General features: G+C 34.5%; 2 protein-coding genes across 2 annotated transcripts; both read right to left on the reverse strand.

Annotated features, from left to right (window-relative positions):
* Positions 1 to 18,501: 18,501 nt before the first annotated feature.
* Positions 18,502 to 19,829, reverse strand: LOC131657382 (U11/U12 small nuclear ribonucleoprotein 31 kDa protein-like). Its single transcript, XM_058926796.1, has one exon. It carries the CDS (start codon positions 19,649 to 19,651, stop codon positions 18,797 to 18,799), a length of 855 nt encoding a protein of 284 aa, XP_058782779.1. The 5' UTR covers positions 19,652 to 19,829; the 3' UTR covers positions 18,502 to 18,796.
* A 3,947-nt stretch (positions 19,830 to 23,776) lies between these two features.
* LOC131657383 (uncharacterized) lies at positions 23,777 to 25,617 on the reverse strand. Its single transcript, XM_058926797.1, has 2 exons — positions 25,356 to 25,617; positions 23,777 to 24,853 (listed from the first exon to the last, which is right to left on the reverse strand). The coding sequence occupies exon 2, from the start codon at positions 24,849 to 24,851 to the stop codon at positions 24,135 to 24,137; it is 717 nt and encodes a 238-aa protein (XP_058782780.1). The 5' UTR covers positions 24,852 to 24,853; positions 25,356 to 25,617; the 3' UTR covers positions 23,777 to 24,134.
* Positions 25,618 to 25,885: the final 268 nt, after the last annotated feature.

Raw genomic sequence — 25,885 nt, forward strand, 5'->3', positions numbered from 1 at the left:
ATGATTTGATTTTATTTATTTTTGATTTTATTTGATTTAAGTTGAATTTAAATGAATAAATCCAAAATAAATATAATAAAAATCATAAAATAATTATCAAATGATCTTTGGGCCTTGCATGATCTCAAAATCACGTGGATAACCTAAAACTCATGGCCCATTACTCGAAAATACAAGATTCTTCATTTAGGGCTTCATGTATTTCCCCAAAATTGACCAACTTCTACCACGCACATCTCTCTCAATTTTAATCATATGTATGCATTCCATGACTTTTTAGAAAGCTAAAAGAGTCCTCTAAATGACCTTTTTAGTTTCATCTCAATTGAAGCTTCCATGCTCAAATTATGAGCTTTGACCCAAAAGGTGTTTTTGTTGACCTTTGTGGAGGATCTATAATGTATTGGACTATATCTTTCAAATGAAGCCTTTCTAGCCTTGGCTTGTGAGAGGCAAAGTTGTAGAGAATCAAATTTCCTTCAGAATAGGCTTTGAGTGAGGAATTTCTGATACTCCATGTAGAAGTTACGGCCAGTCAAAGTTGAGTTGACTTTTCCTATGAAAAACCCTAATTTGAACCTTTGCATTTGTTCATCTTTGAGTTTTTATTAATGGATCATGATCAAACTTTGATCAAATGATGGATATGACCTCACATACTTGATGCTGACCAAAAATCTTGAAGTTTGACTGTATTTTGACTATAGTTAACTTTTTAGGTCAACATAGTCGATTATTGATCATTTGAGCCTTTGAATGGGAAAGCCTTGGGATTAAAGCTTAATAATTGACATGGAGACACTTTGAGACATATGAGATACCTTGAGGTTCATTTGAGGCCTCAGAGATTCAAACACCTTTGATAAAATACAAAACCCTAGTTTTGGATATGAGAGAATGACTTGAGAAAACCTTAGAGCCTTGAGTTATTGGAGATGCATAGAGGAATCTTTGATTGAATATAGGAGGGAAAATTTTGGGGTATGACAATAAGTAATAATTAAACAGAAAGAATAAAAGATTAGAGCTTAGGGTTACCAACGACGTAGCTTTGGCAATTGATAAACCCTGAAGATTGGAAAAGGAAGAGTAAACAAAAGAAGGGGGTGAGTGCATAATCCATTCGGAGGCAAACGAAATTAACCCAAAAAAAAAAAAAGATAAAGAAATTAATAAATAAACATATAAACAATAGATACTTAGCTTCAATTGACGAAGGTTGATAGGCAAAGGTTTGCCTCGAGCCTTAAGCATTGACCCTGACCATCGGAGAATTGGCAAAGAAAAAGGAAAGGAATGAGTGTAGGAGAAATTCTATGTGCGAGGAAATTAAACCCTAATTAAAATAATAGGTAAATAATATTAATAAAAAAAAGGTTTAGAACTTAGCTTCGTTCTTTTGACGTGGCGCGTAGTCGGGGTGTATTTGAAAAGCAATCCTAAAAAAAATGAACGGTAAACAAATATCTCAGTGTAGGGCAAATCCTCGTAAATCCTAACTAGGGTACAAGTTAACTATGGTTAATAGAATAAACAAATTCAGATTAATTGTTGGTTTTCAACCCACTTAATTAAATTGGTGAGAATAAGATTTCAATTAAAATAGTTTAACCCTAATATGGTTTTTAGTCAATTAATAAAAATAAACAATTTATAATTAATTAAAGTAAATTAAACAATTTAAATTAATTACAAATCAAGTAAAAATATTAAATAAATAAAAAATATTTTAATTTTTATTGTCTTTTATGAAAAGGAAATTTTTAAAGAAAGAGGTTTTTTTTTATTTTTAAAAAGAATATTAAAAAAACAAACAATACATAAAATAGAAAAAACAGATTATATGATAAAAGTAAAAGAACTCAGCTTTTATTCAGTGTGGACTGCCTGTGAGGGTGCATGGTGCGCATCATGCTTCCTGGGCGTTAGATCATTATTTGGGACGATCAAGTGGTTATCCGTTGAGGGCACACGATAGACCCTCGCACGATCATCGCGTAGAATTTGCAGTGAAAAGGTCATTTGAAATAGAAAATTAAAACCAAAACGTCGTCGGGCTGGATCGAACCAGCGTCCTCATGACGAATGCATCAAACGCGTCCCTTCTCTTCCACTGAGCCACTTGTGGTTCGCTGAAAACAAATTAACACATAAACAAAATATATTGAAAATAAACGGTTTAAAACAGCAATTGCGCGCCCATGAGGAGTCTTCTTCTTCGTTCACTTTTCCAGAATATATGAATACTTTTACCTACGGTTGCATGTTTGTAGCCATAGCCCTGCGACAATAAATCTCACACAATACACCATATGAATTCAAAGTAAAGGCGTGAATCAATCAAACAACAGTATCTAAAACCATAAAATCCATTGATTTCGTCCAATTTGGACTCGATTCGGAATTCCCAATTTGAGCTCAAAAAACCTAACAATGGCAACCTGTTAAATCAGCATCCAAACTCGAAACTACCGACCCAGAACTCATTTACACATCCATACGAACACAAACATATGAGTAAAACAGGAGTATGATGCGCAAATGGCTATAATCGAATTGAAATTAATTTGAACAAACCGTGAGTGCAAGGTGTTGGTTCTGGATGCGCGGGACTCCTGAGAATGACTGGAATCGCTTCTTGAATCTCCAAGGATCGCTTTTAAACCTTCAAGAGTCTTTAATTCTCCTCCAATTCGGAAAACCTATTTTGAGTTTCTTCTTGAATTGGTTTGAACTTTTACGATGCTCTGGGCAGCCAATCCTTATAAATTCCTTCTCATCATTATGATTTTGTTGTGAATATATAGGCAAGTGTTTTTAGGTCAGTATTTGTGAGATCAATCTTGTGATTATGGTAGAGAGATTTGATTTGCAAATCACATGAAAGCTTTCCAATTTTAACCAAGATTCCATAGAGATTTATGATTCACACGACTTGTTGCTTGTTTTGGATCTCAAATACAACTTGAACCTAGCCCATGTATTTTCATTAACTTGATTTGTTGTATTTTATTTTAATTAAATTTGAATTAAATTAAATTAATCCAACAATAAAATAAATGACAACAAGGCATGTAAATGGGCTTTGGAACTCCTTGGCAATATTAAGAATATGTTTGAATCAAAGAAACATAGGCCCATTTGAAGAATTTCCAAGTTTAGTCCATATTTTCTTCATGCATTTTATTTAAATTTTTTGATTAAATTGATTTTTTTAATGAATCAAAAATTCATATAAAATCAAATAATAATCAATAATTTGTGGCATCGGATATGGACCCTATTGGTAACTTGTGAACCAAGATTAAAAAAATATTGGGCTCCTTTGAGGCATATGGGAGGTTATGAGGTCCACTTGAATTGTCAGAACTCGATTTTTCTTGAAGAGAAACAAAAAAACCTAGTTTGAGGGTTGTTGTTCAGTCGAGTCTTGAGCTTCTGATATTCAAATGAGCTTGAGTATAAAATGGGGTGGGCAAATTTTGGGGTATGACACATACTAAAATTAACCAGTTTTTTATAACTGGATTTGAATATGAATATGGATATTTATATAATCGGTTAATTTGAACACCCCTAACCATTGCTCACACATGTGGGCTGAAATGAAAAAGGTTTGCTTCACCTTGAAATAAAAGACGACATTCAAATGGATTTGCTTCTGATGGTTGATGGAAACTTGTTGCAGAGTATTATGGGGAAGAAGAAAATCAATTTTGGAGAAGAAGACCAATTTTGAGGAAGAATAAGACACTTAGGTTTACAAAAGATAGAGAAAATGTTTTAGTGTCTACTCAACAAACTAGTAAGAAATTTGTGCGTCCGCATGAGTTCTGGTATGGGACGCGCATTTGTTTAAGAAGTATATTTTTTAATAGAAAAAAATGTATATTAAAAGTAATTAACATTTAAATCGGTAATTCCATGTTCCCGTTAATATTCAATATTTTGATCAGTAACATCATGTTTATGCTAATATTAAATATTGTGATTAGTAATTTCATGTTCCCGTTATTATTCAATTTTTGTATAAAAAAACTTCATGTTTTTGTTAATTTCATTATTTTGATCAGTAACTTCAAGTTCATATTAAATTTAAATATTGTGATCAGTAACTTCAAGTTCACGTTAATATTCAATATTGTGATCAGTAACTTCATGTTTCCGTTAATATTTAATATTGTGATCAGTAACTTCATGTTCCCGTTAATATTCAATATTTTAACCAGTAACTTCATGTTCCCGTTAATATTTAATATTGTGATCAGTAACTTCATGTTCATGTTAATATTCACTATTTTGATCAGTAACTTCATGTTCCCGTTAATATTCAATATTTTAATCAGTAATTTCATGTTCCCGTTAATATTTAATATTGTGATAAGTAACTTCATGTTCCCGATAATATTCACTATTTTGATCAGTAACTTCATGTTCTCGTTAATTTCAATATTTTAATCAGTAAGTTCAGGTTCCCGTTAATATTCAATATTGTGATCAGTAAATTCATCTTACTGATTAATATTCAATATTGTAATCAGTAACTTCAGGTTCCCATTAATATTCAATATTGTGATGAGTAACTTCATGTTCTCGTTAATGTTCAATATTTTAATCAATAACTTCAGGTTCCCGTTAATATTCAATATTGTGATCAGTAATTTTATTTTCCCGTTAATTTTCAATAACTTAATCAGTAACTTCATGTTCCTGTTAATATTCACTATTTTAATCAGTAATTTCATGTTCTCGTTAATATTCAATACTTTAATATGTAACTTCAGGTTCCCGTTAATATTCAATAATAAGATTAATAACTTCATATTCCCGTTAATATTCAATATTTCAATTAGTAACTTCAAGTTCTCGTTAATATTTAATATTGTGATCAATAACTTCATGTTCCCATTAATATTCAATATTTTAATAAGTAAGCTCTCGTACCCGTTAATATTCAATATTGTGATTAGTAAATTCATCTTACTGATTAATATTCAATATTTTGATCAGTAACTTCAGGCTCCCTTTAATATTCAATATTGTGATCAGTAACTTCATGTTTCCGTTAATGTTCAATATTTTAATCAGTAACTTCATGTTCCCGTTAATATTTAATATTTTAATCAATAACTCCATGTTCCCGTTAATATTTAATATTGTAATAAGTAACTTCATGTTCCCGATAATATTCACTATTTTGACCAGTAACTTCATGTTCTCGTTAATTTCAATATTTTAATCAGTAAGTTCAGGTTCCCGTTAATATTTAATATTGTGATCAGTAAATTCATCTTACTGATTAATATTTAATATTTTGATCAGTAGCTTCAGGTTCCCATTAATATTCAATATTGTGATGAGTAACGTCATGTTCTCGTTAATGTTCAATATTTTAATCAGTAACTTCAGTTTCCCGTTAATATTCAATATTGTGATCAGTAATTTTATTTTCCCGTTAATTTTCAATAACTTAATCAGTAACTTCAGGTTCCCGTTAATATTCAATATTGTGATCAATAACTTTATGTTCCTGTTAATATTCACTATTTTAATCAGTAACTTCATGTTTCCGTTAATATTCAATATTTTAATTTGTAACTTCAGGTTCCCGTTAATATTCAATATTGTGATCAATAACTTCATATTCCCGTTAATATTCAATATTTCAATTAGTAACTTGAAGTTCCCGTTAATATTTAATATTGTGATCAATAACTTCATGTTCCCGCTAATATTTAATATTTTAATCAGTAAGCTCTCGTTCCCTTTAATATTCAATATTGTGATTAGTAAATTCATCTTACTGATTAATATTCAAAATTTTAATCAGTAAGTTCATATTCCCGTTAATATTCAATATTGTGATCAATAACTTCATGTTCCCGTTAATATTCAATATTTTACTAAGTAATTTCAGGTTCCCGTTAATATTCAATATTGTGACCAGTAACTTCATATTCCCGTTAATATTCAATATTTTAATCAGTAACTTCAGGTTCCCGTTAATATTCAATATTGTGATCAGTAACTTCATCTTCCCGAAAATATTCATTATTTTGATCAGTAACTTCATGTTCCCGTTAATATTCAATATTTTAATAAGTAATTTCAGGTTCCCGTTAATATTCAATATTGCGACCAGTAACTTCATATTCCCGTTAATATTCAATATTTTAATCAGTAACTTCAGGTTCCCGTTAATATTCAATATTGTGATCAGTAACTTCATCTTCCCGAAAATATTCATTATTTTGATCAGTAACTTCATTTTCCCGTTAATATTTAATATTTTAATCAGTAACTTCAGGGTCCCATATTTTAATTAGTAACTTCAGGTTCCCATTAATATTCAATATTGTGATCAGTAACTCTATTAAATGTAATATTTTTACTTTTTTTGTTGTTTTTTATAGTTTCATTAAATTTAAATAATTTGATAGAATTTATATGAACAATAATAATTAAAAAGTGTTAGAAAATGTGTTACGAAATGTAATAATCAAATCCCCTTTTTCTTGTGTTTCTCGCACCTTTAGCTACTCTTATTAATACAGAGGCCACAACTCGTGCTTCTATAAAGGCATATGTTCACATAGATAGAGCCTTTCCGAAAAGACCTAGTGACTGATTTGTGCTCACAGAGTATGTTAACCATTTCGTGTATACAATATGGCATGAAGAGTTATATATGTTATATTTTTTATTTACAAAATATTTATTATGGTTCGGTGATGTGTTAAAAATTTACTGATAATTTATTAACTTTGATTCCTACATGAGCGTCCTACGATGAAGGTTGCATCCCACGGTTCGGTGTTGAAGAACTTCCCCCTGAGTTTGATGTCTGCGCAAGTCAGGCGTATTATTTCTTATTTCAGTCTACTCGAGTTCGTCGATTGCTCATTGACCATGCTCGATGCATCCCTTTTGTTTGCTTTTGTTGAGCGATGGCACTCGGAGAGATCTTCCCTTCATCTTCCGTTTGGGGAGATGACTATCACTTTGGATGGTGTCTCCTCTTTATTTCATCTCCCCAATGGCGGTAGATTCTTTACCAGTCTTATCACTAACCAGACTACAATATTGTTCCAGGTTGTAAATGATTTGTAAGTCATTAAGGATGTCGTGCTAGCAGAGTTTGATTTTAACAGAGGACTTCACCTTCGGATTTCTTGGTTGCGGGACAAGTATCAGGAACTTATGGAGGCAAAGAGGTATGAGGCTGCTGTTAGGGCGTACATGCTATATCTAATGGCATGTGTAACGCCCGGAAAAATAAGTATATGCTTAATTTGGACGTTTGTGACGTTTATTGGAATTTTACCGTTTTTGGAGTCGTTTCAGTCGGTATTAGTTCGGGATGGCGGACTAATATTTAATTGAAGGTTTTCATATTTTTGGTACTGAAAATATTATTAAGGTAATATTCCGCGTTTTGGGGCGTTTGAACGATATTTGAGCGTAGGGGCATTTTGGTCATTTCCGCGGGATAAATATTTTCTTTATAAGAAAGAAATATTGTGAGAAGGAAAGAGGATGGAAAGAAAAAGAAGAGAAAGAAAGAGAAGAGAGGAAGAAGAAGAGCAAAGGGGAAAAACAAGAGAAAGTGGAGGATTCTCAACCGAATCGATTGCCGATCGTCACAATAGCAAGGTAAGGGGGTGAATCTAATTTATCTTGGATGTATGATTCTTATAGTCTTGTTCTTGTTCTTGTTCTTGTTCTTCTTGTTCCAATTTCCACAATTTTCTTGTGTGGTCTTTGTTTGATCTAAGTTTGTTTGAGAATGATTGTATGATGATTAAATGATATCCTTGTTGTGTTATGGTGATTGATCATGCTTTCTTTTCCATTTCTATGGCTTGATTGAGTTGGGATAGAAAGTTAGGTTTTGAGATAGATTGATGAATCAACCATGAAAAGTTTGATGTTAGGTTGTTTCTATGGTTTGTATGTGTTATAATGATGTTTGGGAGTGGTTTTGGTGGGTATAAGGGGGTTAAAACAGTTCTGGTTCGTTCTGGTTTTTTCTGGGTTTACGCAGGTCCGCTGAACAGAGGTGGGTCCGCTGAGTGGAGGTTCTGTTGCAGAAAATTATCTGCGAAGGTCCGCTGAGCGGAGCTGAAGCGGACAACAACTTTTTCTGTTTTTCCAAAACTTTGAAACTTCGTAACTCTTGAACCGTAACTCCGATTTTGTCGTCGTTCGAAGCGTTGGAAAGCTAACGCAATGAACTATATTATTATCTAATTAAATGATTAATAGTATGTAGTATCCCATTATTTTTATTAGGATCAAGTAATGAGTTGTGTAGTATGTTCAATTATCCAAACTTTGAAACCTTGTAACTTTTGATTCGTAGCTCCGTTTCGTACGCCGTTCGAAGTGTTAGGAAGCTAGTTGGATGTTCTATATGATAGTATAGGCTTGGTTAGCTTGTTATTAATTAGTTATGAGGTGTTGTTGATGAAAAACACATAATTGTTTATATACGTGATATGATAGGTAAATAATCCTAGTGCTTGGTGGTAATTGTTAATGATGTAGGATGTAGTAGTGGGTGGTTGATTTTCATAAATGGTTTTGTGAACTAGTGCATGATAAATCATGATGATGTGTTGTGTGAATGTTATCGTATTGGTACGAGGTATGTGATTAGTTGTCGATAACATGAGATCATGTTCATATGTGTTATGTATTAATGAATGTTCATTCTTAATATGTGACAATGTTTGGTTGTTTGTTATTAACATGATGTGTGGCCTTATGGCAAGTAATTGTTGTTATGAGAATGGTGTATTATCATTGTTGAATTGTTGTTATTACAACTTATTGATGATGTATTGATGGAGTTGTGGGCCAATGGCCAATATTAATTGATGTGATGCAATTATGCGATCATTTGTGCCGATGTGGCTAGTATGTGTCTACGGTGAATGTGTGTTGTGTGCTTATTAGTGCCCGTGCGGTAATTATGGTGTGATTTAATTGATAACGATGTTATTAATTGGTGATGTATCCTTTTGGATAGAATATAAACGGTGTAACGTGGGTATGTGACCGTGTTATATTGTTGATGATGTTGTTGTCGTGTAATAGAGTCATATATTTGCACAGCATAACATTTCATTACGTTAATGGCGGAATGCTATTAGCAGGTGGCCTGAATTGGCAATTATTACCAGTGGGGGCTTAATGCTCGGTAAAAAGGTGTATTTGCCCGAGTGGCAAGAGGTCATCAGTGGGGGCTAAATGCTCGATGACATTTAGTCGTAGCTTATTGCTCGACAAAGGTGTATTTTCCTGAGGGAAAGAAGTCCCAGCATAATGCTCGGCAAAGGTGTATTTGTCATAATGACAAGGAGGAGTTTTACTCCGGATTTGGTACCACATGCATATGCATAGTCGAGTCTCATTCATCATTGTCTGTCTGTATAATTTTATGTTATCATTCATGTGTCACATTACTTATATATTGATTGTGGTTGAATGAGTGGATTACTTTGTTGTATGATTCTTGATGATACTTGTTGGCATTACTATATTTGTCATGCTTTCATTATGAATTATATTCTCACCCTTCTGCTGATTTGATGCTTGAGTGGCATCCTGCAGATTAGCCGCTTTGGGAGTCTTTTGGAAGAGGTAGTTCTCCAGTTGGTCTTGTCGGTTGCTCTGATACGTAACACCGAGGAGTCGGGAGTCTGTTGTTATTTATTTGTATATGACTCTTTTGAATATGTATATGTGATGACGTGCCATTGTGTATTGTAAACACTTTATTTTGGAAAACTCCTCTTTGAGAGTGAGAGCTACACGTATATATATATATATATGTTCATATCTTCCGTGTGTTATGTATCATGTTATTGGTAGGTGTGTATGCTTTTGGCATCGGTGATGTCCGTTTATTTTCAAGGTGTTTGTTTGGTTACTTAGTGTAACATCCTAATTGTGTTGTATGAAATTTTAATACTCTGATATTTTCTTGCCTAAATGCTTTGGGTAGAATTGGGGTGTTACATTAGTGGTATCAGAGCAGGTCGGTCTGTCCGACCAGTGTTGTCTAATGTTGTTTAATTCCTCAGTATGTGATAAGTGTGTGGAGCACTGTCAGTACTTATTGTGCCTCTAGCCGGTTGTATGCAGGAATGGTTTGAAGCTAAGTGGGGGAGAAGATATGCTTCTCGGATATGTTTCAGTTGCAAGATGTTAGTATGCTATTGAGGGCAGCAGTACTAGTGTTGTTGGAATTTGTTGTTTTCTGAAGTGAAGGCGACTTGGACTTAAGACTTTGGTTGTTAATCAAGTTGGAGTGTCTCAGAGTAGATTTTGGTTATTTCTAAGGAATGGAATTTAGAGAGTTGTGATGCTCTAACGCTACTGATGGACTATGAAGTTGTTGTTTGAGTAGCCTTGTGTGAGGTGTCGTTGTTGGATCAATGATTAAGGAAATTATTGTGGTGGACTTTGTTGTAGGAGTTATTGACGTTGTTGGAAACGTTTTGGAACTCGAGTGAAAATTAGGAGTATGAAGAGATGAGTAGGATCTCAGGAATTTTGTTTTGAGATATTGTTAGAAGTGTTTTGGTACGTAGCTACAAGACGTCGGTGTTAGCTGGTTCAGATGATCTTGGAAGATTTGTGAATTACGGAATCATAGTGCTTCTGTGCTATGAGCAAAAGTTGGAAAAGAATATTATTAATGTTGGTACTGATAGTTTATACTCTATTATGATTGTCGGCTACCTATTGACAAATTGAGGACTTGATCACCCTTAATCTCTTGTTGATAGTAGACGGAATCGTATTGGACGTGATAGGCTTATCTGGCTAGTTTGATAATATTGGAAGTGAATGAGTTGGTGCAAGGTGGTACGACGTTGTTTATGTTGTCGACGACTTTGGATGTTCTTGAGGAAGAGCAATTCTGGGAATTGCGGATAGTTGTGCATTTGTATAAGTGTTTCTTGAAGGTTTAAGTGATTCATCTTCGGAAAGAGGAATTTTGTCTTGGAGTTCTGTTTTGATGGATTTAGTTCCTAGAACTTTCATTGTGTCGAGGGTTCCGTATCGGATGCCAACTTCTGAGTTGAAAGAGTTGAGGAGTCAACTTAAGGATTTTCTTGAGAAGAGGTTTGTTCGTTCGAGTGTGTCGCCGTAGGGTGCATGTGTTTTGTTGGTTAAGAAGGAAGGTTCTATGAGGCTTTGTGTCGATTTTAGACAATTGAGAAAAGTGACAATTAAGGAAAAGTATCCACTTTCGAGGATTGATATTTTGATGGATCAAGTTGGTTTGAGCTTGTTTGTTTTGCAAGTTTGATTTGAGGTATGGGTATCATCAGTGTGAAGATGGTCATGCTAAGTACTTGAGAATTGTTTTGTCCGTGTTGGGAAGAAGAAGTTGTTTGCAAAGTTTCCTTATGTGAGTTTTTGGTTGAGTGAAGTGAATGTTCAAGAGGTAAGTGGAGGTTTATGCTTTTATGCAAGTTAAGATTTTTGAAAGGATTTATCTGTCACAAGATTTAGAGTTGGCAGTTGTTATTTCTGTTTGGGAAATTTGAAGGCACTAATTATTCGGATCGAGATTTGTGTGTGTAAGTGACTACAAGAGTTTGAAGTATTCGTTTGATCAGAACGAGTTGAATATGAGAAACCATTGCATACGTCTACGTTGATGATTCGAGTATTGTGATTGATGAAACAGTTGTGAGATTTGAGTTTGGTTCGTAAAGCGACTTCTTCAAGTGTTGAGCTTTATATGTGAAAGCTTACTTGTGGTATTCTTGATGAGATTAGAAAAGGTCGGAAATCGGATTTGAATGGGTTGATAAGATGACATTTATTAGTCAAAGATAAATATGGTGATCTTCGGATTGATAAGAACAATGTCATGGGATGTCATGATCAAGTTTGTATCCCTAATGTTCGGATTTGAAAAGAGGACTTTGGATGAAGTGCGTCATAGTAATTTGAGTATTCATCCTGATGCTACTAAGATGTATCAAGATTTGAGAAGGTCATTTTTAGTGGCAAGGTAATGAAAAAGGATATGAAGGGATTTGTTTATTGGTGTTTGACTTGTCAGGAGTCGTCTGGTTTCATGTAACTGTTATCCATTCCTGAGTAGAAGTGGAATAGCATTTCTATGGATTTTGTTTCTGGTTTTCCGAGGACACCAAGTAATTGTGAGGTGATTTGGGTTATTATGGATATATTGACGAAGTCTGCTCACGTTATTTCGATAAGAATGGATTAACCGATGGAAGTACTGGCGAGTGGTATGTTGATAAAATTGTTTGTTGGTTTGTTTGTTTGCATGGTGTTTCGAAAGGTATTGTTCAGATTGAGATCCGAGGTTTATTTCTGAAATTTGGAGAAGGTTCACAAAGTACTTTGGGTACGAAGTTGCGTTTGAGTTTGGCGTATCATCCTCAAACGGATGGTCAGACTGAGAGGACGATTTGGTCACTTAAGGATCTATGAGGGCTTGTGTTGTGAAACAAGGATGTGTTTGGATTAGCTTTTTGCCTTTGATTGGATAATACAAAGAATTTTGTCTGGTGTGCAAGCTGACACAGCATATTAAGAGGTTGAGTATGATAAGAGAGAACAATGAGTTTCTGGTGAATACTAGAAAGGGCTGGAAGTTGGATATGTAATTGGTAGATCTGTTTGTTGTGGGAAATCAGAGTGCACATCGGAAGCGTGAATGACGCGGTTCGTATGTGTAGGAATTGTTAGAGTTCAAATTGTGGACAGTGGATGTGGTAGGAATTATAAGACCACCAGATGTTTTGGTTACATGTTTGACTGCTATGTCTTGGCATGGTTGTTTGGATGTTGTGCGACCGGGTTGTTGTCTGTGTCTTGGTTATTTCTTGTGTTTTGGTGTTAGTCGATGAGTGCATTGTATGGGCATTGCATCTCGTTGCCGTTGTTGTGTTTTGGTTGTTTTGCTTTTAGCAAGAGTGATTCGTTGTTGGTGATGATTGTGTCGTTGCTTTCGTGGCTCGATAGTTGGTTAGTCGGATACAAGAGCGTATCCAGGTTTGTTTGCGATTGGGATATTTCCGAGGACGGAAATCTTCTAAGTGGGGGAGAGTTGTAACGCCCGGAAAAATAAGTATATGCTTAATTTGGACGTTTGTGACGTTTATTGGAATTTTACCGTTTTTGGAGTCGTTTCAGTCGGTATTAGTTCGGGATGGCGGACTAATATTTAATTGAAGGTTTTCATATTTTTGGTACTGGAAATATTATTAAGGTAATATTCCGCGTTTTGGGGCGTTTGAACGATATTTGAGCGTAGGGGCATTTTGGTCATTTCCGCGGGATAGATATTTTCTTTATAAGAAAGAAATATTGTGAGAAGGAAAGAGGATGGAAAGAAAAAGAAGAGAAAGAAAGAGAAGAGAGGAAGAAGAAGAGCAAAGGGGAAAAACAAGAGAAAGTGGAGGATTCTCAACCGAATCGATTGTCGATCGTCACAATAGCAAGGTAAGGGGGTGAATCTAATTTATCTTGGATGTATGATTCTTATAGTCTTGTTCTTGTTCTTGTTCTTGTTCTTGTTCTTCTTGTTCCAATTTCCACAATTTTCTTGTGTGGTCTTTGTTTGATCTAAGTTTGTTTGAGAATGATTGTATGATGATTAAATGATATCCTTGTTGTGTTATGGTGATTGATCATGCTTTCTTTTCCATTTCTATGGCTTGATTGAGTTGGGATAGAAAGTTAGGTTTTGAGATAGATTGATGAATCAACCATGAAAAGTTTGATGTTAGGTTGGTTCTATGGTTTGTATGTGTTATAATGATGTTTGGGAGTGGTTTTGGTGGGTATAAGGGGGTTAAAACAGTTCTGGTTCGTTCTGGTTTTTTCTGGGTTTACGCAGGTCCGCTGAGCGGAGGTGGGTCCGCTGAGCGGAGGTTCTGTTGCAGAAAATTCTCTGCGAAGGTCCGCTGAGCGGAGCTGAAGCGGACAACAGCTTTTTCTGTTTTTCCAAAACTTTGAAACTTCGTAACTCTTGAACCGTAACTCCGATTTTGTCGCCGTTCGAAGCGTTGGAAAGCTAACGCAATGAACTATATTATTATCTAATTAAATTATTAATAGTATGTAGTATCCCATTATTTTTATTAGGATCAAGTAATGAGTTGTGTAGTATGTTCAATTATCCAAACTTTGAAACCTTGTAACTTTTGATTCGTAGCTCTGTTTCGTACGCCGTTCGAAGTGTTAGGAAGCTAGTTGGATGTTCTATATGATAGTATAGGCTTGGTTAGCTTGTTATTAATTAGTTATGAGGTGTTGTTGATTAAAAACACATAATTGTTTATATACGTGATATGATAGGTAAATAATCCTAGTGCTTGGTGGTAATTGTTAATGATGTAGGATGTAGTAGTGGGTGGTTGATTTTCATAAATGGTTTTGTGAACTAGTGCATGATAAATCATGATGATGTGTTGTGCGAATGTTATCGTATTGGTACGAGGTATGTGATTAGTTGTCGATAACATGAGATCATGTTCGTATGTGTTATGTATTAATGAATGTTCATTCTTAATATGTGACAATGTTTGGTTGTTTGTTATTAACATGATGTGTGGTCTTATGGCAAGTAATTGTTGTTATGAGAATGGTGTATTATCATTGTTGAATTGTTGTTATTACAACTTTTTGATGATGTATTGATGGAGTTGTGGGCCAATGGCCAATATTAATTGATGTGATGCAATTATGCGATCATTTGTGCCGATGTGGCTAGTATGTGTCTACGGTGAATGTGTGTTGTGTGCTTATTAGTGCCCGTGCGGTAATTATGGTGTGATGTAATTGATAACGATGTTATTAATTGGTGATGTATCCTTTTGGATAGAATATAAACGGTGTAACGTGGGTATGTGACCGTGTTATATTGTTGATGATGTTGTTGTCGTGTAATAGAGTCATATATTTGCACAGCATAACATTTCATTACGTTAATGGCGGAATGCTATTAGCAGGTGGCCTGAATTGGCAATTATTACCAGTGGGGGCTTAATGCTCGGTAAAAAGGTGTATTTGCCCGAGTGGCAAGAGGTCATCAGTGGGGGCTAAATGCTCGATGACATTTAGTCGTAGCTTATTGCTCGACAAAGGTGTATTTTCCTGAGGGAAAGAAGTCCCAGCATAATGCTCGGCAAAGGTGTATTTGTCATAATGACAAGGAGGAGTTTTACTCCGGATTTGGTACCACATGCATATGCATAGTCGAGTCTCATTCATCATTGTCTGTCTGTATAATTTTATGTTATCATTCATGTGTCACATTACTTATATATTGATTGTGGTTGAATGAGTGGATTACTTTGTTGTATGATTCTTGATGATACTTGTTGGCATTACTATATTTGTCATGCTTTCATTATGAATTATATTCTCACCCTTCTGCTGATTTGATGCTTGAGTGGCATCCTGCAGATTAGCCGCTTTGGGAGTCTTTTGGAAGAGGTAGTTCTCCAGTTGGTCTTGTCGGTTGCTCTGATACGTAACACCGGGGAGTCGGGAGTCTGTTGTTATTTATTTGTATATGACTCTTTTGAATATGTATATGTGATGACGTGCCATTGTGTATTGTAAACACTTTATTTTGGAAAACTCCTCTTTGAGAGTGAGAGCTACACGTATATATATATATATATATATATATATATATATATATATATATATATATATATATATATGTTCATATCTTCCGTGTGTTATGTATCATGTTATTGGTAGGTGTGTATGCTTTTGGCATCGGTGATGTCCGTTTATTTTCAAGGTGTTTGTTTGGTTACTTAGTGTAACATCCTAATTGTGTTGTATGAAATTTTAATACTCTGATATTTTCTTGCCTAAATGCTTTGGGTAGAATTGGGGTGTTACAGCATGTACTCTCTTTGCGGATAATTCAGGTGTTTATATTTATGTTTGATACTTGTGATTGTTCATTATCCTAAAGACTCCATGCTGGGCTGGGGGAGTAGTCGTGTTGACCATGCTCTATACGACACTTAGAGTTGCGACTGTGTTTCAGACCATACAAATTGTTGGTTATCTGAGTCTATTCCAGGTATACGAGCATTTCATAATTGTTATTTGTGACATTAATTAGTTTTTATTTAATTGTTGTTTGTGACATTAATTAATTTTTATTTCTCCAGTGTTGGATATATGAGCATTTCCCTAACATTTTTGATAGGAGAGTGTAGCATGCCGTAGCAGACTTTCCACGGACGAGGAGATGGAAGACCAGAAAAGAAATTCCGGGTGGTGTTGTGGAGTATAGAAGGAGGCTTGATGCTCTGAAATTAAATGATGTCGTCTGGATACCATACACAGTTCACCAGGCTCATCGTGCATTTGACGACGCTACATTAAATTCAGGGCATATGAGGTGGGAGACCTCGGTGGCTAGACATTTTCGTGAGAGGTGTCTGCAATAGTATAATTATGTCCAGGGCATCCCTCGATGAGTTCCGGAGGCTCCAAAAGGGGGCATTCATAGATTGTTTCAGATCCACATCATCTACTCTGCCCGTGACATTAGATTTATGGCAATGAGGGTTCAATATCCTTCGCAATGTGAGGATGGTTTAATGGATTGGTATCTCACTATATCACATCCTCGCCTCATATCACATGTTTTGGGGTCTTTGAATGCTTGAGGGCCTTCTGTTTCTAGGGTTTCTAATGCTGAGGTACTAGCTGAGAACGTGCCTCCACCACCACCTCCACCAGGCACATATGACCAGGAGCGTCTCCAGATGATCATTGTTACTGTGGATAATATCATGGGTTTGGTAAACCCGGATGGTAAAGTTTTTATAGGATTATCTAGGCTAGCACACATAGCTTGTGGGAGACCTATTTAGATTTTTTATTTGATAGTTGTATTTTTTGTATATTTGTAATTCAAACAACTTCTCACAGTTCTTTTATTGCATAATCTTTTAGCGATTACATGTTTCATAATCTTTTAGTGATTACATGTTTCAATTTGAAGATGAACATAACATAAGACAGTACAACAATCATAAATTAAAAATAACTGAACATGAAAACCTAGGTACTACCAGATAATTCTGGACGTTTCAGCATCTTGATTATGTCGTCGACAGATCTTGAAATACATTACCGAAAATCCTAATCGTTAAAAAAATTCAAGTCAATACACTACAAAAAATTTCACCTTTTAACTAAATTTCCGGTATAGAATGGTAGATTTTGAAATTTTTGAAAAAAAATGATAACTTACCGACAGTTTCAAATGAACTATCAAAAATTTTGTACATACCGAAAATTTCAACATGGTACCAGGAATTTTGTTCAGAAAAATTGTTTTTTTTTCAAAGGAATATTTTTAATATTAAGAAAAATTAGGAAGTGTCAGTATAATTTTAGTGATGGTAAGTTAAATGTTCAATATTTCATAAGACCCCTAGCATATTTAACCCAAACACATAATAGTTTCATTAAATTTACATAATTTGATAGAATTTATATTGAACAATAATAATTATAAAAAGTGTTAGAAAATGTGTTTACCAAATGTAATATTTTTACTTTATTTGTTGCTTTTTAAGTATCGCCTTTGTTTACATTTTTATTTGATTTGTTGCATTTTAAGAATCGCCTTTGTTGAAAATTTTCAATGCTTTTCATTTCTTGTTTTTCAAAATGCTATGCAACGATACCTATTGTTTTCTTCTTATACACTTTAACTACTTATTCAAATTAAGATGTTCATACACCAAAAAACACACTTCCAACCAATCAAACAATCAAGCACATTTTCATGTTTCAAGCAATCAAATAAAACTCAGAAAATAAACCATAGTTGAACATTATTCGAGCAAAAACTACTCCACCGCGGGATAATACTGCACAGTAAAATTACAGGAAAACCTCAATAACATGGATATAAATTTTCACACTGATTAGGGTTTAGAAAACTTATATCCATATGAATTACCTGGTTGCTTCTTTCTAACAAGCACAGTCCACAATTTAATTAATTTCTGTAATCTTAAGTTTAACCTTAAAGATCAGCACATAGAAAAACAATTTTATAAATATCTGTAATCTTAAGTTTAACCTTAAAAATCAGCACATAAAAAAACAAAAACTTACAACACATCTGCAGCAAGCAAAACTACAAACTCAGACACAAAAAAAAAACAGGAAATATCCTCCTAGCCACAATTTTGAGAATTAGTTATGAAATTCTAAAAGCTAGAGGAGTGGAGTGCAAAGTAAGACCGTACTAGTTGTTTTTCCATTGAAAGCAAGATGTCATTCTACTCTCTAGACCATGAAGTTGCAGATTACGATATCCAGTATTCCTTCGCACAAATCCATAGTAAACCTTGTCCAGTGTACAAAATACAAGTGCATAAACTACAAACTTTAAGTTGATTTCTCTTCAAATTTGGTTGACACTTGACATAGGTAGATAACAACTAGATGTCACGAATTATGGCTTGATGCCTTTCTTTATTGTATTGCTTCTATATATAATAATACGAGCATTTACAACTATTGATTACAAATATTCTTACAGAGTACAGACATAGATAACCAGAACTCAAAATGTCTTCAATACCATAGATGATTCGGATTCCATTATAGTTATACAAAGAGGATACAATGGGAAACAATTTCTGGTACATTACTCTTATTAGAATCATATTTCACAATAATGCGATAATGCTATACTAAACACACCTTCACAATGAAGTGTCAATGCTACATACACTCGTGATCAATCATCATCATCATGATCACTCTCATCGCTAAAATACCCAGCTTTCTTTCCTTTCTTCCTAGTCTTCTTCTTGTCCAAACCCTCACCATCATTTCCGTTTCTCCCCAGCAACCTCTCCCCCGCTTCATCATCCACAACAGAAGCCCAATTATCCTCAAACTGCTCTGCATCAATCCGACCACCCTCTTCCTCCTCCTCATCACCCTCCTCATCCTTATCCCTATCCCTATCCCTCACCCCACCAAATCCCCGCCGCGGCTTCTTAGGTTGAGGCCGCGGCCTCGGCCCCAACTGATTCTTAGGACACTCATACGACAGATGACCATGCCCCCCACACTCATAACACAAAGCAGTCTCAGTCTCAGTATTATACACGCGCTTCCTAATAAACTCCGGAGCACGTCCATTATCAGCAGCAATAGAAGCAGTCAGAGTCCTTCCATTGAGAATCTTCTTATTCATCTCCGTCACGGCACGTTGCGCGTCATGACGAGAAACGAATTGCACAAACGCGACTCCACGGCTGAGGCGCGTGTGACGATCTTTGAGAACGGTCACACGCGCTATCCGGCCGAAAGTGGAGAAGAGCGTGTGGAGATCGGAGTTTGTTAGGGAGTAATCTAGATTTGAAACGTATAGCGTTGATTTTGACGGTGCTAAGGGTTCTCCTGTTTCTCCTATTAACGATCGTTTGTTGTTCGGTTTTGATTGGGTTTGGTTACTGGATGTGGTGGTGGCGGCGGTGGTGGTGCCGTTGGGGGTTGATGATGAAGCGCAGTAGCGGTAGAAGAAAACGTCGTCGTCTTCGTCGCTTTCGCTGTGTTTCTGTTTGTGTTTCTTCTTGCTTGACATTTTCTTCAGTTCTAGATTTATGATTCCGGCAACGGTGTTAGGTTTCCGGTGACGGAGTTAGTTCTCCGATGCTTCTTAAATCTACAGAGAGGAAATCAGGTGCTAGAATGCGTTTTGAGAAACCCTAGAGGAGTGAAGCGAAAATGGTTATGTGTCACTGCGAAAACTCCAACCGGATTTGAACATGGATTCGGATCATTTGAATCGGTTTTGGATATGGTTTTATCCATTTATAAATGGATATTTTGCTCACAAACTAGTGTTTTTATTTTTATTTTTTATTTTTTATTTATTTATACAATATAGGATCAAAGATAAAAAGAATAAAGTTCCACTATAATTTTTAAATAACATCTTTTTTAAATCCTCAAGGAAATTGTTATTAAAGATGTAAATCTCCATGATGTTCAAATTAAAGTTGTGAGTAGTTAAGCTTTATGATTGATTTTACAAGATGTGTGATAAATTTTGATGATCCATACTTTATTTATAAACTTGTGAATTTTTTAACAAACCTTGATGCTACATTCTTTATTTATAAACTTGTGAATTCTTTGAACAAGGAATAGTAGTTTTATCAAGCATCATATCAATAAGAGTTACAAATTACTTTTCACAAATAAATTCTAAATACTATCCTTTTAACTCATATAAGATTATATGAGTTAAAAGGATAGTATTTAAAATTTATTTGTGAAAAATAATGATTGGCCACATCTTTATAGAATAAATATCAGAAGTGTCAATTTTCTTAGAATAACTCTTAATTCACCTAATGGTTACATCACAAAGTAGACCTCCACATTCAACCATATGTAAACTTTACTTAAAGAGCTATGCTATGTGTATATTGATTTTTCTACACCGTATGGCATTTACACGTATGCATATAATTATTTAGTGTTCCACAAAAACCAAAACATACAAAAAAAATTATTAAAAAAATAAAATGTATATCTAATCGTATTTGTATATGGTGTTTGTGTAACTTTAAGTGTACACTTAATATTTCTTTTACTTAAAAGGCACCACCACAATTGAGCTTTATCCATTTCATTAACATGCCAACACATATTAATCTCTTCCAAGTTCATATTTAAACTACCTTATTGTAAAAGGTTGTTGCATTCAATGTCTTTCACAAGCTTTTTAATTGAAAAAATGGATTATTGAATTTTTGAAAGCCTCTCCAGAAATGGTTAGATTGTGCCACTTCAGCAAGTATCATATGTTATGGGTCGTCTGCAAGACCTACGAAGATGACTCAGTAACACGCGTTGAAAGGAAAAGCACATCGAACATGTGGACTCTAATCTTTGACGAGGACACTCGATCACACCTTCTATCACGTCTCTCATCGGTCATATGTGATTGAGTGGTCATCCGTATAGAGTATGAAATCAAATGCGGGAGGTTTAATTGTCCATATTGTATAAAGATCAGGTCGCCTCATTTCATATATTCAATTCATTCTCGTTTTATACAATTCTTCACTCAGTAGGTGACTTGGATTGGAGTACTAACCTTGCAAATTCATCCCTTCTTCGTCGTACTGAAAGCTTATTCCACCGCTCCATGACCTCATTTCACCATTTAACTACACAATTTTAGTTCTTGAATTCAACAATGGCGCTGTGTGTGAAAATTGACTCTTGATTTCCCTTGTTTTTCCACAAAAACCATAGTATCTTCCCCAAAACATGCAGATCATCGATCTTATTCTCGTAGGTCATCGTTCTTCTTGTCGTAGATCATCGATGTTCTTCTCTCATATCATTTATATCCTTCTCGCAAATCATCGATCTACCTCACTGCAAACACCAATCTCTTTCCTCGAACAAATCTAATAACGAACTCTTGAATTCATGGTAACATCGATCATTACCAGATTCGTTGCTCAGTTTTACGTCAGTACTGCAACCGTTGAGACTAACAAAAATTTGTTGCCTCCTCTAGTCCTCGTGACCTCCCCTTATGCTTCTACTGAATAAGACATTCTTCCTCGAAGAACTGATCGAGAACATTCCAACGCTTACTATTCTTCCAACGTATATAATAGTTCTGCCAAGCCAACCTTCATAGCAGCCTCTTTCATAACTATTGATGCCTAGACACGAGATGCTCTTAAACATTCAATATTTGCAAGACAATCTAGGTGTGAAAGAGGCAACTGACCAGTTGAATAGTGTGGACCACCTAGTACAGTAGGGACGATTTATTTTATCACCCTTAAATTACCCACCACTTGAATTGGTTGAGGCTTAAAAGCGAGATCTGATTCTAGCTCTATCGACTCCACCAATACGAGTTGAAAGATATTAGGCACAAACTTTCTAAGTTAAGATACATGGAATACATCATGTAGTTCTGATATAAATGATAACAACGCCAAATGATACGTCACCACTCCTACTTGATTTATATTTGAAAATGTCATATGTATGGAGGGCTTAACTTCTTCATCTTAAATAATCCTTGCAGGCCTAACTCAGTAGTAACTTTTAAAAACATGTGATCCCTTTCTTCAAATTCTAGCATGATATCTTTTTTCAAATTCTAGCGGTTTCCTACGTGTATCTGCATAACTTTTATGGTGATTTTGATCTCTCATCTTTTCTTGAATCGGTTTTATCTTCTCAATAATTTATTAAACCACTTCTGCCAAACACAAAGGTGTCATGCACTTCCTACATTATAAAGCCTTGTATGGTGACATCCTAACACTAAAATGGCGAGTGTTGTTATACGCAAACTCAATTAACGATGAGTGTTAGTTCCCACTCCCTCCGTCTTCCAAAATGCATGCCCGTAGCAAACTCATTTAACATTAAGAGTTTATGTCATTTTTTATTTTATAATATCTTAACATTTATTAAGATAACTTTTTTATAAAATGTTTTAAAATTACTATTGTGCATAATTAATATTTTTATATTTTTAATTAATATAATTAAATTTGAAATAAAACTAATTACGAATAAAAATATATAAAAATGTGAACTTAAGTTTGAATTATTTATAAAGAATCATAATTAGATTTTTTTTTTTCAATAACCAAGTTTTTCAAAAAAATTCTGCATATAACCAAACTTTCAAAGTAATTACATAAATGGTTATTTTTTCACTATTTAAACACATTATCGCCACTTGCATTGGCGAATTGCAAATTAGGACGGTTTAAAACCCCGCAAAATATTTTTCTTAAAGCAAAACGCCATTTGCATTGGCGACTACAATTAAAATTTTAATTTTTTAAAACTTTGCGGCGGTTTTGAACCTCCACAGTTTACAATAAAACTTAAAATTTAAGTGTAGTCCCCAATGCAAGTGGCGATTTGCCTTAAGAAAAATGTTTTGCGGGGTTTTAAACCGCCCCAATTTGCAATTCGCCAATGCAAGTGGCGACTATGTATTAAAATAGTGAAAAAATGGCCATTGGAAGTTTGGTTATATACGAATTTTTTTTGAAAAACTTGGTTATTTAAAAAAAAAATCTCATAATTAAAGTAAAAAAAAAAAAAGTTAAATCAACTATAAATTCAATTCCTTAAATTATACGTGACAATTTGACCCCATCAAAAATAATTTAGTTTATGCACTTTTAGTTCCTTATTATTCACTTCAATAAAAATGCTCTAACCCAATTCCAAAGTACTAAAGAATATTTATTGGTTTATTTATAATGAGATTGTTGACATTATTTTGTTTTCAAATATAATGAAAAGTGTATAAACAAGAAACAATTCCATACCCTTAGTAAACACATGAATAACTGTAACTAAGCATACCTAGAAACATACATACAAATCATGGATTTAAGCTTCTGGCAAAATCAATTGTCTTCAAACTTCAGTTTAACTAGAACTGATAAAAGTAACTTCTAGATTGGATTAAAAAGTTGCACCAATTTACATTAAACTTTGCTTTCAAAATAACCAAATTGATTTTACAAAATAAATTCTACTCAATTAAAATCACGTTTATCAAAACTGATCCAAACATAAACATTTATGAATACTCTATAAATTGGACTCTTCACATTATATAATGTGTTCAATTTGGAAACACAACCTACATGTTTCTTCTTCATTTCTAGTTTATTAGAGACGTATTATATCAGCTACATAATGCAAGGAAGACCCATCACAGTTGCACTTATGCACAAATAAGGTACTACAGGAGTTGCGATCCTCTCCGTTCATCAGAAAGAACTTCTGGTAACGGGAGAGGATCGAATCTTCAACTAAAGAGGTGGATACAAAAACTCCAGTGGTGTGATATAAGAAACACAGAGGGAACTGTTGTAAATAACAGAGATACTCATCACTCGAAATGAAAATTCTCTTCCTCTATTTTAATGTGGACGGAACTTAGATATATTGAGCAATAAAGTTAAAAAGAGAAAGAAAAAAAACTACAATAAGTGTTGTATGAGAGTCAAAACTTGGAGAGTATAAGAAAACAAACTAGTAATCCAGTGATTTCAGAAATCTAACCATTTCTGATAATAGACACACGTTGCTGGAGAGAGAGTGCCATCTGGTGAACAAAAGCTCATTCTTTGACAAGAAAAACATGGAATGGAAGTCAAGTCAGCAGTCTTCTTTTCCCCTATAACTCCACCTTTGCTTTTGCTCATGTAACAAGTTTTGCCAACAGGAATAGACGAAAATTCCCCAAGTCCAGTACTTATCATCTGCGTGATCTCATCATCCAAAACCAAAGTTTGCAAAATCTCTTCCATTTGTTTTGTTGTGACTTCAGTATTAAAGACTGTAGTACTTCTTTTAATCCACTCCACACAACCATCACATGTGGAAATTTTCTGCCTGAAAATGAATTGCAAGCACACAAGTTTTAAACTGTTTATATAACCAGTATCAAGTTTCCCATCATGATAAAAATGACCACCAGTGATTTCCTCGGAAGGCATAAACTCTTTTGCCATGTAGTGTTTTCGACCTTTGTTTTGAATAGTAGTAACTTCCTTTATCATATTCTTGGCTATAAGTGTCTTCAGGGATTTATTGACCACAGTAGTAGGAAGATTTGTTTCTCTTTTCATGTCTCCAGTCCATATCCCTATGTTTTCCCTGCTACGTATGAGGTTAAAGAGTAAACGCTCTTCATCTGTCAACACCGGCTCAGACACTTTTTGTCGTTTCCGTTGAGTGAAAGCAGAATCTCGCAAACGATTCATTCCTTACAAGAGAAAAATATCAGAGTATAAATTAAAGTGTTAAAAGAATAATATCCAGTAAACTTTTCATAAACTAATACAAGAACCCCTTCCTTCAGCAAAAACATATCAAACTTATACATTAGAAAGCACAGAGACGCAAAGCTTGGCCAGTGCACGTGCCTCCCTAGCACGAGCCGGATTAGTTGATTACCATCTAGGTCAGAACCGGTGCGAAAGCAAAAAAAAGAAAGCACAGAGACGCAATACACAGTAATCCTATCACTAAGTTTGATACCTAAATTTCACTAAAAAATATATATATATTTTCTACGTTCTGTCATTGAGAACACCGCAGTTCAAAATTATAATTATGCAGAAACAAATTCAACTTTATCATCAATCCCTTTGAAAACACAAATACACATATTGAAATCAAACCAACAGTGCTTCAACTCTCTCCATTGAAACACGACCTAATTGAAATTGAACTCAAAATTTAGATGGAAAAGGGATGCAACATACTGTGAGAGATATTTCTGAGAGAGCGAGGAGCGGTGGGGAGACCGTGACGAAATCGCAGATGCAGCGGCGGATTTTTTTCGGTTCTGATTTTTTTTGTTTCCGGTGAGTTCGTTCGGTTTCCGGCGACGGAATTAGTTCTCCGACAGAGGGAATTTGAGGGTAGAGACTAGAGAGGTGCTAGAATGGGTTTTGAGAAACCCTAGAAGTGAAGCGAAAATGGATCTGGACATGGATCCGGATAATTTGAATTGGTTTTATATATGGTTTTATCCATTTTGATTTTCTTTTAATAAACAGTCTTATATGTAAGTGGATAATTTCATAGCATAAAATTAAAAATTATTATGTTTTAGTTTTTTTTTTATTTAATTAGTTTAATCAGCTTTTGATCATACCACCATTATTTATTGTCGTATATGTTGAATATATTATTAACACATTAGGAAATTTTTAACAATTCGATGGATGATGGATATATCCAAAATTTATTTTGAACGAATTTTTTATCACAAATATTTTATACCTAGAAA

Source organism: Vicia villosa, linkage group LG3 (genome assembly GCF_029867415.1).
Source record: "Vicia villosa cultivar HV-30 ecotype Madison, WI linkage group LG3, Vvil1.0, whole genome shotgun sequence".
NCBI classification, from domain to species: Eukaryota; Viridiplantae; Streptophyta; class Magnoliopsida; order Fabales; family Fabaceae; genus Vicia; species Vicia villosa.